General features: G+C 53.7%; 1 protein-coding gene across 1 annotated transcript in view; it reads left to right on the top strand.

Annotated features, from left to right (window-relative positions):
• LOC140489032 (GATOR2 complex protein WDR24-like) overlaps positions 1 to 12,745 on the top strand; it is a 42,955-nt gene that overhangs the window by 18,191 nt on the left and 12,019 nt on the right. Inside the window, exons 3-4 of the mRNA XM_072588272.1 lie at positions 4,080 to 4,257; positions 6,252 to 7,031. Coding sequence (XP_072444373.1) covers positions 4,080 to 4,257; positions 6,252 to 7,031 — 958 coding nt within the window. The remainder of the gene's footprint in view (positions 1 to 4,079; positions 4,258 to 6,251; positions 7,032 to 12,745) is intronic.

Below are 12,745 nucleotides of genomic sequence, written 5' to 3'. Positions count from 1 at the left end.
CACTTGGCCTATATCACTCCAAACCTATTCATATACCCATCCAAATGCCTCTTAAATGTTGTAATTGTACCAGCCTCCACCACCTCTTCTGGCAGCTCATTCCATACACGTACACATTCACACACTCTGTGCGAAAAAGTTGCTTTTTAGGTCTCTTTTATATCTTTCCCCTCTCACCCTAAACCCATGCCCTCTAGTTCTGGACTCCCCACCCAAGGAGGGAAAAGACCTTGTCTACTTACCCTATCCATGCCCCTCATGATTTTATAAGCCTCGATAAGGTCATCCCTCAGCTGGTGGGATTTGAATTCAATTAAGAGTCATTATCCTCCAGCACGGAAACAGACCCTTCGGTCCAACCAGTCCGTGCTGACCATAATCCCAAACTAAACGAATCCCACCCACCTACTCCTGGCCCCTATCTCTCCAAAGATTTCTTACTGTGGTTTCGAGTGGCTGTCGGAGGGAGGGCCTTGGAGGCGGGGGACGTGCTGGATGGTGGGGGTCTGGGCTGGACGCTGCCACAGGACATAACGAGCATGGCAGCGGTAGACGTCTGGTTCATGGCCACTGCCGTTCGGCACCTTAAAACGACGGTGCTCCGACCCCACGTAGTGCCCCAGTTGGAGGATGCTCAGGTGTGCGGTGGGATCCCGTCTGCACTCACTCCTGCCCGGACGGAATTTCACATTGTCCCCAGGGTCCTGTACTTCCTGCGGGAGCCTGTGCCCCACAATCTGAGCTGTCTCCAGAGTTTTAGTTTTGTCCCTTTCAGGGGTGTATCACAGAGGGCCCTGTACAGACTGCTGCTGCACACCCCTCATCCACCTCCCGGACACACCCTGGCGTGCCCATTTACCACCGGGCGGTTGCACACCCTCATCCACCTCCCGGACACACCCTGGCGTGCCCATTTACCACCGGGCGGTGGGGACCATCCCCAGTGAAGGGCTCTCTACATGGGAGTCCTCCCCCTTTCTGTCGGGGATCTGGGGTGGAGGGTATTGCACGTGGCAGTCCCACAGATTCTGGTGGTTCACGGACTCCCAGCCCAACTGCTTGTTCTGTGGCGCCGTGGAGTCCATGGAACATGTATATATTGGGTGTGAGCGTTTGCACTCCCTTTTTGATTTTCTTAAAAACCTTCTCCTCTGCTTTTGGTTGCACTTCAGTCCCACGCTCCTGATCTTCGGGCACCCGGTACGGAGGAGGGAGGGCAGGTCTGAAGACCTCCTCGTGGGTCTGCTCCTGGGCCTGGCCAAACTGGCCATCAACAGGTCCAGGCAGCGGGCCGTGGAGAGGGTCATTAGGGCTGACTGCCTGCCCCTCTTCCGGGGTTACGTTAGAGCCCGGGTGTCCTTGGAGAAGGAGCACGCGGTGTCCACCAACACCCTGGAGTTGTTCAGGGAGAGGTGGGCGCCACAGGGAGTGGAGTGTATTATTTCCCCGTCCAACTCTTTTTTGATTTAATCCTTTCCCTCCCCTTCACTGTTTTGATCACACAGCATTGCCCTTTGATGTGAAGGGCAGTGCTTGTCACTGGCGACTCGGGTGTTTTCCTATCTTCCTGGTGGTGGAAATCGAATAAAGATTTACACACTTGTCGTTCTTCACTGTGTCTCACACCTGCACACACACGATATGGGGGCTGTGGAAAAATACGTACTACTGCTATTAGGCAGTAGTGTGGGGGGATAATAAAAAAAAATTCTTATTCATGTACCTATGCAAATTAAAAGAAAAATCTTGAATTAAGAATTTACTGATGACCATGAAACAATTGTCGACCGTGGTAAAAACCCATCTGGATTCAATAATGTTCTTGAGGGAGGGAAATCTGCTGTCCTCACCTGGTCTGGCCTACATGGAACCAGACCCACAGCGATATGGTTGACTCTCAACTGCCTTCTGGGCAATTAGTGACGGGCAATGATTGCTGACCTCGCCAGTGACACCCTCATCCTGTATGAATAATAAAGAAGAAAAATATTTCTTCAGCCAGAAGGTGGTTAATCTGTGGAGTGCATTGTTGTAGAGGGCTATGGAGGCCATGTCATTGAGGGTATTTAAAACAGAGACAGATAGTTCCTGTTTGCTAAGGGGAAATCTAGGGTTACAGAGAAAAGGTAGGGGAATGGATTCGAGAAACATATGGTGGAGCAGACTTGATGGGCTGAATGGCCTAATTCTGCTCCTTACAGTGTGGAAACAGGCCATTAGGCCCAACAAGTCCACATCAATCCTCTAAAGAGTAACCCACTCAGACCCCCTACCCTATATTTACCTGACTAATGCACCTAACACTACGGGCAATTTAGCATGGCCAATTCACCTGGCCTGCATTTTTTTTTGGACTGTGGGAGGAATCCGGAGCACCCGGAGGAAACCCACGCAGACACGGGGAGAATGTGCAAACTCCACACGTACAGTCACCCGAGGCTGGAATCGAACCCAGGCCCCTGGCGCTGTGAGGCAACAGTGTTAACTGCCAGCCTATTTCTTATGGATGTGCTGCTGAACAGTTACCGAGAACGTCCCACGTTTACAGAAATATAAGATTTACAATTGGCCGTGTGCTTAGCTGCCCGCCACAAGCTTCATTCTTCTTTAAAAAATCATCTTCCTCCTTCCTTCCATGGGCTGTGTGTGTCACTCCATCCCTAATTAGCCATGAGCGGCTTTCCGGGCCGTTTCAGAGGCCGGTTATGAACCTACCATGTCACTTTGGGCCTGGAGTCACGTGTAGGCCAGAGCGAGCAGATTCTCCTTCCCTCAAGGACATGGGTGAACCTGAGCGGGAGTTTCTAACCACACAATGGTCAGTGTCACTGAGACTCGCTCTCGAATCCAGATTTAATCGATCACATTGAACCTAAACTCCATCTGTCGTGACGGGATTTGAACCTATGTCCCCAGAACATTAGCGTGGATTGCCCAGGGGTGTTACCCTGATCTCCCCCACCTCGGTTCCAAATGTTAGTGATTCCTCAACAACAATCTTGGATTCCCGTCTGACCTCCTGCAGTTGGACTCCTGACCTTCCTGGGTGACGGTCAATGTGACGTTTTCCTGTGCCCCGGCCTGATCAGCTGCTGGGATTCTCACCCATGTGTTTGCCAGGTCCACACCCAGCTCTTCCACTGCCATCCTGTCTGGGGACTCTCTCTGATGCTTACTTTGTGTCTCTTGTACCAAGTCCTGTTTAACCCTCACTCATTGTGCTCACTGATCATCTACACTGATTTGGAGATGATGATGTTGGACTGAGATGTACAAAAGCACTTCCAATTAAACCTGTTGGACTATAACCTGGTGTCATGTGATTTCTATTAATCTACACTGGTTCCTGTTCAGGGTAAGGATTGATTTTAAAATTGTTGTTCTTTCGTTCAAATCTTTCGGAGTCCCTTCCCTATCTCTAATCTTCTGCAGCATTCCCACCCTCTGACAGCGTAATCTCTTCTTCAATCTCTTCTCCCACTTTTTTTTTTGACCATGCTCCAAGCTTTGGAAATTTCTCCCTGTTTCTCATCACCATGTGCTCCTGATATGCTGCGTAAAAGCAACGGTGAGGAAGGGCAGGGATTAAATGTATCAGAAAGGCTCTTTTAATTAGACAAAACATAGAAAATAGGTGCAGGAGTAGGCCATTCGGCCCTTTGAGCCTCCACCACTGCTCAATATGATCATCCTGATCATGCAATGACTTGTACTGTTAGCTCTGTCGAGTGAGTACCAATCCTCAGTGCAGTACCGACAGAGCCCTATTGGAGGTGCTGTCTTTCACACTGCCTGCTCTCTCAGGTCAATGGGAAAGGTCTCAGGGCCGGAGCCCATTCTTCAAGGGAATCTGGCCAATGTTTGTCACTGAAACTGGACAGCGTGGTGACTGTCGATTTGCTATTTATGGGACCTTGCTGTGTAGAAATTGGCCTCTGTGCTCTCTATGTCATGACAGTGACCCCATTTCACAGGCACACCGCCCACCTTCCTGTTGTTTGTGGGAAGTATAACTCTGGCCTGGTTTGTTAGGCTGGGACTCCTTTGTAATGTTACTGTGCTGCAACTGCCTCCTGCAGGTCAGTCGGAGAGCGTGCGCAATGTCCACTTCAGCGCCCGTGATTTCTTCACCTTCGCTGCTACCTTTGAGAATGGGAACGTCCAGCTGTGGGACATGCGGAGACCTGACCGGTGCGAGAGGATGTTCACAGCCCACAACGGGCCCGTGTTCTCTTGTGATTGGCACCCGGATGACAGGTAGGACAGGGTCTGGGTGAGAGGACAAGGTGTGCTTGTACACTGGCGTGTGAAAGTACACATTCAGGTACACGTGACAGCGTACTCAGAGACTCCTCCCTTCCGTTTGGGTCAGCACCACCTCACAAAGTGCTGCTCCGTTGTGGAGGAATTTACTTATTCAGGGCACGTGGGCTTCATTGCGTTGGCCGTCATTTGCTGGCCATCCCTAGTTGCCCTCCAGATGAGCCGCTGCACTCCATGTGGGTGTAGGGAGACTCGTCACTAGAGTTTTGACCCAAAAACTGAAGGAACAGCGATGTATTTCCTTTGGTTAGTTATATTGAGTCACCTACTGCACTGAAAGAAGCTGTTCAGCCCGTTCAGTCCATGCTATCTCCCTGAGCAGCAGTTCACTCAGTTCCATTTCCTGGCCTGTGATTGTCTTCCTCCAAAAGCCCACCATTTCCTTTTTAAATGGATTGTTTATCATCTCCACTTCCACCCTGTCCTGAGCTCCGAGTTCCAGCTCATTAGTGTTCTCTACAAGAAAACATGTCTCTTCCCATCCAAACCCTGCATCACTCTCCCAAAGCGTTCAATCGGTCTCTCCTCTCCACCTCTACCCATGCATCATCAGTGAACAGAGTCAGCTTTTCCTCATTTACCTTAATGAGACCTGACCTCCTTCATCTCCATTGAATCTCCCCTCAGTCTCCTCTGTTCGCACTGTCTCCAACCTAACCCTTGTAGCTTACAATCCCTCATCTCTGGAACCATTCTGATAACATCTGCCCACTCAGGGACCCTCACATCTGTCCTAAAGTGTAACCAGGTCAGGAGGTAATTCTCTTGTTGGGGCCCACCCAGACCTTTATAAAGGTTTAGTATAACCTTGCTGTTTTTGTACTCGGTGCCCAGGATCCTATACACGTCTCTCATGACTTCCTCAGTATATCCTACCACCTTTTGAAAGATCGATGTCTGTGAACTCCCAGACCCCTCTGTCCCTGCTCGCTTTGTAGAATGGGGCCACCACGTCTAGATGGTCTCTTTCCCCCCCCCCCCGACTCTTCTCCCCCACTCCTCCTCCCCCCCCCTTCTCCCCCACTCCTCCCCCCCCCCTTCTCCCCCACTCCTCCCCCCCCTTCTCCCCCACTCCTCCTCCCCCCCCTTCTCCCCCACTCCTCCCCCCCCCCTTCTCCCCCACTCCTCCCCCCCCCTTCTCCCCACTCCTCCTCCCCCTTCTCCCCCACTCCTCCTCCCCCCCCCTTCTCCCCATCATCTTCTGCCCCCTCTCTTCTCCCCCTTCTCTCCCCCTTCCTCCCCTCTTCTCCACCCCCTTCCCCTTCTCTTCTCCCCTCTTCTCCCCCTCTCTATTCACCCCATATCCCCCATCTCCCCCTCTCTCTTTCTCCCCCCCCTCTCTCTTCTCCCCCCCCTCTCTTCTCCCCCCCTCTTCTCCCCCCCTCTCTCTTCTCCCCCCCCCTCTCTTCTCCCCCCCTCTCTCTTCTCCCCCCCTCTTCTCCCCCCCTCTCTCTTCTCCCCCCTCTCTTCTCACCCACTCATCTCCACCCCCCTCACTTCTCCCCCTCTCTATTCACCCTGTCTTTCCCATCTCCACCCTGCTCTGTTCTTCCCCCCGCTCTCTTCTTTCCCCTCTCTTCCCCCCCACTCTTCTCCCCCCCTCTTCTCCCCCCCAACACTCCTCCCCCCCCACTCTTCTCCCCACCCCTCTTCTTCCCCCACTCTCTCTTCCCCCCCCCCCACCCCCCACATCCCACTGCAGTCAGTTTCATCACCTTCATGTTTTGTTACTCCTCAAATTTTGCTATTGAAGGCAAATGAGTTTTTAACTCTGTCTTTATCGGCTATAACCACAGAGTATGGTGGGGAGCTCTCTGTGCCCAATGAATGGTAACGTATTGAGTTGAGGGAGCAGGTACAGCTAGAGGTCTCCAGCAAGCTCCTTATTGGTTGAATCTAGCCTTCGCCTCTTTCTGTTTCTTGTGCAGGGGTTGCCTGGTGACCGGAGGCCGGGACAAGATGGTGAAGGTTTGGGACCTGACTGGTTACAAGGCCAGGGAGATGTATTGTGTACAGACCATCGCCTCCGTGGCACACGTCCTTTGGCGGCCAGACAGGAGGTACCACATCGCCACCTGCTCCATGATGGTGGACCACAACATCTACGTGTGGGATGTCCGCAGACCCTATGTCCCCTTCGCCATGTTTGAGGAGCACCGGGATGTCACCACTGGCATTGCCTGGCGCCATAGCCACGATCCCCACTTCCTGCTGTCCGGCTCAAAGGACAGCACCCTCTACCACCATTTCTTCAAGGATGCCCAGCGGCCAGCAGGCCAGGCTGTACCCGAGGGCCTGTGCTTTGGCCTATTTGGGGACGTGGCTTTCGCCGTCAAGGAGGGCCTGTGTTCGGCCGAGAGCCACCGCAAGGCCCTGGCTGCCGACCGCCGGTACCCGTTCTTCTTTGCCCGGCGTCCGGACCCCGCTGAACAGTTCACCAACGTCTCGAGCGCCCTCAGCCTGTTTGAGACGCGGCCCGGTGCCGTCTCCATGGACTGGTTCGCTGAGACAGCGGCCCGGTACAGCCTGAGCGGAGGGCCCCTGCCTGAACTCTGCGACCGTAACGCCGCCGTCGCCCGGCAACTCAGCCGCCACCAGGTGGCGCAGATCTGGAGGATGCTGAAGATCATTTACACAGGAACGGGGGCGACGGGCAACATAGTGCCAGGATCTGGAAAGACAGGACCCCCCCTCACCCCCCTCAGCAGGTACAGTCGCCCCCACCTCCTCACCCCCCTCAGCAGGTACAGTCGCCCCCCACCTCCTCACCCCCCCCGCAGCAGGTACAGTCGCCCCCCACCTCCTCACCCCCCCCCGCAGCAGGTACAGTCACCCCCACCTCCTCACCCCCCCCGCAGCAGGTACAGTCACACCCACCTCCTCACCCCCCCCGCAGCAGGTACAGTCGCCCCCCACCTCCTCACCCCCCCCGCAGCAGGTACAGTCGCCCCCACCTCCTCACCCCCCTCAGCAGGTACAGTCGCCCCCCCACCTCCTCACCCCCCCCGCAGCAGGTACAGTCACCCCCACCTCCTCACCCCCCCCCCGCAGCAGGTACAGTCGCCCCCCACCTCCTCACCCTCCTCACCCCCCCCCGCAGCAGGTACAGTCACCCCCACCTCCTCACCCCCCCCCGCAGCAGGTACAGTCACCCCCACCTCCTCATCCCCCTCAGCAGGTACAGTCGCCCCCCCACCTCCTCACCCCCCCTCAGCAGGTACAGTCACCCCCACCTCCTCACCCTCCTCACCCCCCTCAGCAGGTACAGTCGCCCCCACCTCCTCACCCCCCTCAGCAGGTACAGTCACCCCCACCTCCTCATCCCCCTCAGCAGGTACAGTCACCCCCACCTCCTCACCCCCCTCACCCCCCCTCAGCAGGTACAGTCACCCCCACCTCCTCACCCCCCTCACCCCCCTCAGCAGGTACAGTCACCCCCACCTCCTCATCCCCCTCACAAGGTACAGTCACCCCCACCTCCTCACCCCCCTCAGCAGGTACAGTCACCCCCACCTCCTCATCCCCCTCAGCAGGTACAGTCACCCCCACCTCCTCACCCCCCTCAGCAGGTACAGTCACCCCCACCTCCTCACCCCTCTCAGCAGGTACAGTCACCCCCACCTCCTCACCCCCCCTCACAAGGTACAGTCACCCCCACCTCCTCATCCCCCTCAGCAGGTACAGTCACCCCCACCTCCTCACCCCCCTCACAAGGTACAGTCACCCCCACCTCCTCACCCCCCCGCAGCAGGTACAGTCACCCCCACCTCCTCACCCTCCTCACCCCCCTCAGCAGGTACAGTCACACCCACCTCCTCACCCTCCTCACCCCCCTCAGCAGGTACAGTCGCCCCCACCTCCTCATCCCCCTCACAAGGTACAGTCGCCCCCACCTCCTCATCCCCCTCACAAGGTACAGTCACCCCCACTTCCCTCACCCCCTCAGCAGGTACAGTCGCCCCCCACCTCCTCACCCCCCCCGCAGCAGGTACAGTCACCCCCACCTCCTCATCCCCCTCAGCAGGTACAGTCACCCCCACCTCCTCACCCCCCTCAGCAGGTACAGTCGCCCCCACCTCCTCACCCTCTCAGCAGGTACAGTCGCCCCCCCACCTCCTCACCCCCCTCAGCAGGTACAGTCACCCCCACCTCCTCATCCCCTCAGCAGGTACAGTCACCCCCACCTCCTCACCCCCCTCAGCAGGTACAGTCACCCCCACCTCCTCACCCCCCCGCAGCAGGTACAGTCACCCCCACCTCCTCATCCCCTCAGCAGGTACAGTCACCCCCACCTCCTCATCCCCCTCACAAGGTACAGTCACCCCCACCTCCTCACCCCCCTCAGCAGGTACAGTCACCCCCACCTCCTCACCCCCCCGCAGCAGGTACAGTCACCCCCACCTCCTCACCCCCCTCAGCAGGTACAGTCACCCCCACCTCCTCATCCCCCTCAGCAGGTACAGTCACCCCCACCTCCTCACCCCCCCGCAGCAGGTACAGTCACCCCCCACCTCCTCACCCCCCTCAGCAGGTACAGTCACCCCCACCTCCTCACCCTCCTCACCCCCCTCAGCAGGTACAGTCGCCCCCACCTCCTCACCCCCCTCAGCAGGTACAGTCACCCCCACCTCCTCATCCCCTCAGCAGGTACAGTCACCCCCACCTCCTCATCCCCCTCACAAGGTACAGTCACCCCCACCTCCTCATCCCCTTCACAAGGTACAGTGTGCCTCTCTCCCATCCCCTTGCCCCCCCTCAGCAGGTACGGTGACCCCCAAGCTGAATCGTATCCCCTCCTCCCCATCTCGGCAGGTACAGTGTGTCGGAAGGGGGCACTGTGGCCTCTGACCTGGCCTTTGCCTTAGACAACATTCAACAATGTAGGCAGGTTGGAACAGGTAATTCCAGAGAGGAGGGATTTACCTTACGCAGAGTGATTGAACAGTTCAGGCCGACTTGAACTGGGGGGGAATAGATTTAGGACGGAGCTGAGGGAGGAACCTTCACCCCAAGGTCAGTGAGTCTGAGGAGCTCCCTGTCCAGTGAAGCAGTTGAGGCTACCTCGTTGGATGTTTTTAAGGCAAAGATAGATTTTTGAACAGTAAAGGAATCAAGGATTACGATGAGAGCGCGGGTAAGTGGAGCGGAGTCCGTGAAAAGATCAGCCATGATCTTATTGAACAGTGGAATGGGCTCGATGGGCCTGACGGCCTACTCCTGCTCCTAGTTGTGACACCTGTTGGAGTTTAGAGAATGAGAGGAAATCTAGTTGAATTTACAAGATGTTGTACCAAGTGCCTGTGGAGATGATGATTCCTCAGCAGTCTAGAACCCCAGATTCTATTATAAAAATAGGGGCCAACCTTTCAGGACAGGGATGAGGGGAAATGGCAGCGTCTGTGGAGAGAGAAACCGAGTTACCGTTTCGAGTCTGGTGTGGCTGTTCTTTAGCACTGAGGGAGAGTTAGCTCTGTTCCTCGCTGCACAGGCGCTGCCAGACCTGCTGAGTTTCTCTGTGCTTGTTTCAGATTTCCAGCATCTGCTGTTTCTTTTTACTGAATCTTGCCATTATTCCTTTGGTTCGTGGTAACAAGGTGTTTCTCTTGCTGGTGACTTGAGTATTTTGAATGGAGGGCTATTCAAATGCTAACAAATTGTTGGAAAAGCTCAGCAGGTCTGGCAGCATCTGTGGAGAGAGAAAGCAGACTTAACGTTTTGGGTGCTGTGACCCTTCTACAGAACAGACGCGTTCAGCCTCCACTCTGTCTGCTTCATTGATGTTGTTTTCACTGGGGAATAGACGTGAGTTGTGGGTATTTGCTACTCCTCGGTTAACCAACCCCAGATACCGATCAGTCTGTCGGATAATCCTTTTGGCAGGAGTCTGCTTCGCACCCCTCGCAAAGTTTAAAGAGCTAGTGTGTTCTCCCCAGTCTCCAGCCGAATATTTACCCCACAACCAACATCACTAAAGCACTAGGTGTTAACCCTTTTGTGGGAGTTTCCTACAAGCAAATTGACAGCTGCTTTTCCTATGAAATATCGATGATACTTCAAAAAGTGCTTCATTGGATGTACAGTCCTGAGGTCACAAAAGGTGGGCGGCACAGTGGTTAGCACTGCTGCCTCACAGCGCCAGGGACCCGGGTTCAATTCCCGCCTCAGGCAACTCTCTGTGTGGAGTTTGCACATTCTCCCCAGTGTCTGCGTGGGTTTCCTCCGGGTGCTCCGGTTTCCTCCCACAGTCCAAAAAAGTGCAGGTTAGGTGAATTGGCCATGCTAAATTGCCCATAGTGTTAGGCAAAGGGGTAAATGTAGGGGTATGGGTGGGTTGTGCTTCGGCGGGTCGGTGTGGACTTGTTGGGCCGAAGGGCCTGTTTCCACACTGTAAGTAATCTAAGTAAATGCAAGCTAGATTCATTAGAATACTTTGCTCTCTCTGACTCTGCTCTCTTAGCAGAGTGGGGTGAAGCCCAAGTGTAATAGCCAATACTTGCCAGGATCTAATTAGCCGATATTTTCACTGTAAACAGGACGGGGAAAGCACCCAGGTTCTCCTAGGGGTTTCTATGGAAATGCAGCCTTGGCTGTCCTGGTGCCATCTTAGGGAGGGTTAGGGATTCCGGTCACTGTCTACCATGGTCTTATTCTGTAGGTTCAGAGTCAGGAGGGCCCCAGAGTTCAGACTGCCCCAGATGTGTTCCACTCGGCACAGGAGCTGATGGGAGGAACCTCTCATCTGGACCAGGATGGGGACATGAGGAATGTTGGAATATTGGAGCCTGAGTAGGCCATTCAGCCCATTGAATTTGATCATGGATGATCTCAGGCAGTGGACCTTTACATTTGTAATTTGATGCTGGCCTCACGTCAGTTAATCCAGAATTGAAATTGCGTCTCGGTGACCTTGAGGCTATCATTGCTATAAAAACCCATAAGGTTCACTAATGTCCTTTAGGGAGGAAGACCCGGTCTGGCTGACATGTGACTCCAGACCCACAGCAATGTGGTTGACTCTTACCTGTCCTCTGCAATGGCCTAACAAGCCAGTCAGTTCAGGGGCAATTAGAAATGGGTAATAAATGACCAGCCTTTGCCAGTGACACCCTCATCCCATGCAAAACTAAAAGAAAATTTGCCTCGATGCCACTTTCCTGCACCATCTCACCATCTTTGTAGCCCCTAATATCACTAGTCTCCAGAAACCCCTCTGTCTCAAATGTGCTTAATGATGGTGCTTCCACACTCCTTCTGGAGCACAGATTTGAAAGAATCCCTGATCTAAGTGTGAAGAGATTCCTCATCACAGTCCTAAATGGCCAGCCCCTTTTCCTAAGATTATGCCCCATAATTATAGAGTCACCAACCTAGAGAAACATCCAATCTATATAGCTACCCCATCATGCCTTGTTGAAATTTACAAAATGCTTACAAGCTCATACCTGATTCTTTGCAACCCTGGAGAATACAGACCTGGTTTCTTCAATCTCTCCTTCAGGCAAGGATTACTTCAGTCACACTTCCTGTACAATAAGTATTTTTTTATTTATTCGGTCATTTATTCATTTTAAAAAGAAAATACAACCAGTTGAGAATACGTAATAAATAATAGCGTGTTAATGACATGAGTTTCATCCAATTACACCAGCAAGTGGCATTCCTCTCTTACACCAGACTCTGTTGTTTCCTTCATACAGTCTCAGAGTCAAACTGCACAGAAACAGACCCTTGTGGAATGTGGGTGTTACTGGCTGGGCCCAGCATTTATTGCCCATCCCTAGTTGCCCCTTGAGAAGGCGGTGGTGAGCTGCCATCTTTAACTGTGCATAATATCTCCAGGATATAGATGGCAATTAACTGCAATCTGAAGTGCACCACCTGTAGGAAGGGGCAGGTTCAATAGCAATTGGAGAAGTAACAGAAGTGACAAGTTTTGTGGGACTGGTAATGTCAAAGCAAGTCTGTGTCCATGGGTAATGTTTAAGACTACCATGTTCTTTGAGTTATAAAGAATGGCTGGATCGGCTGGGACTTTTTTCACTGGAGTGTAGGAAGCTGAGAGGTGACCTCACAGAAGTTTATAAAATCATGAGGGGTATAGCTTGGGTTAATGTCTTTCCTCTAGGGTGGGGGATCTCAAGACTCAGGGGGCACATTTTTAAGGTGAGAGGAGAGAGATTTAAAAAAGACATGAGGGGCAAATATTTTACACAGAGGGTGGTTCGTGTGTGGAGTGACCTTCCTGAGGAAATGGTGGATGTGGGTACAGTTACAATGTTTAAAAGACATTTGGATAAGGATGTGGATAGGAAAGATTTGGAGGGATAGGGGCCAGGAGCAGGCAGGTGGGCCTAGATTAGTTTGGGATTATGGTCAGCATGGACTGGTTGGCCCGAAGGATCTGTTTCCGTGCTGTTTGACT

Source organism: Chiloscyllium punctatum, chromosome 18 (genome assembly GCF_047496795.1).
Source record: "Chiloscyllium punctatum isolate Juve2018m chromosome 18, sChiPun1.3, whole genome shotgun sequence".
NCBI classification, from domain to species: Eukaryota; Metazoa; Chordata; class Chondrichthyes; order Orectolobiformes; family Hemiscylliidae; genus Chiloscyllium; species Chiloscyllium punctatum.
Note: the sequence above shows the minus strand (reverse complement) of the source record. Positions and strands in the feature narration are given on the sequence as shown.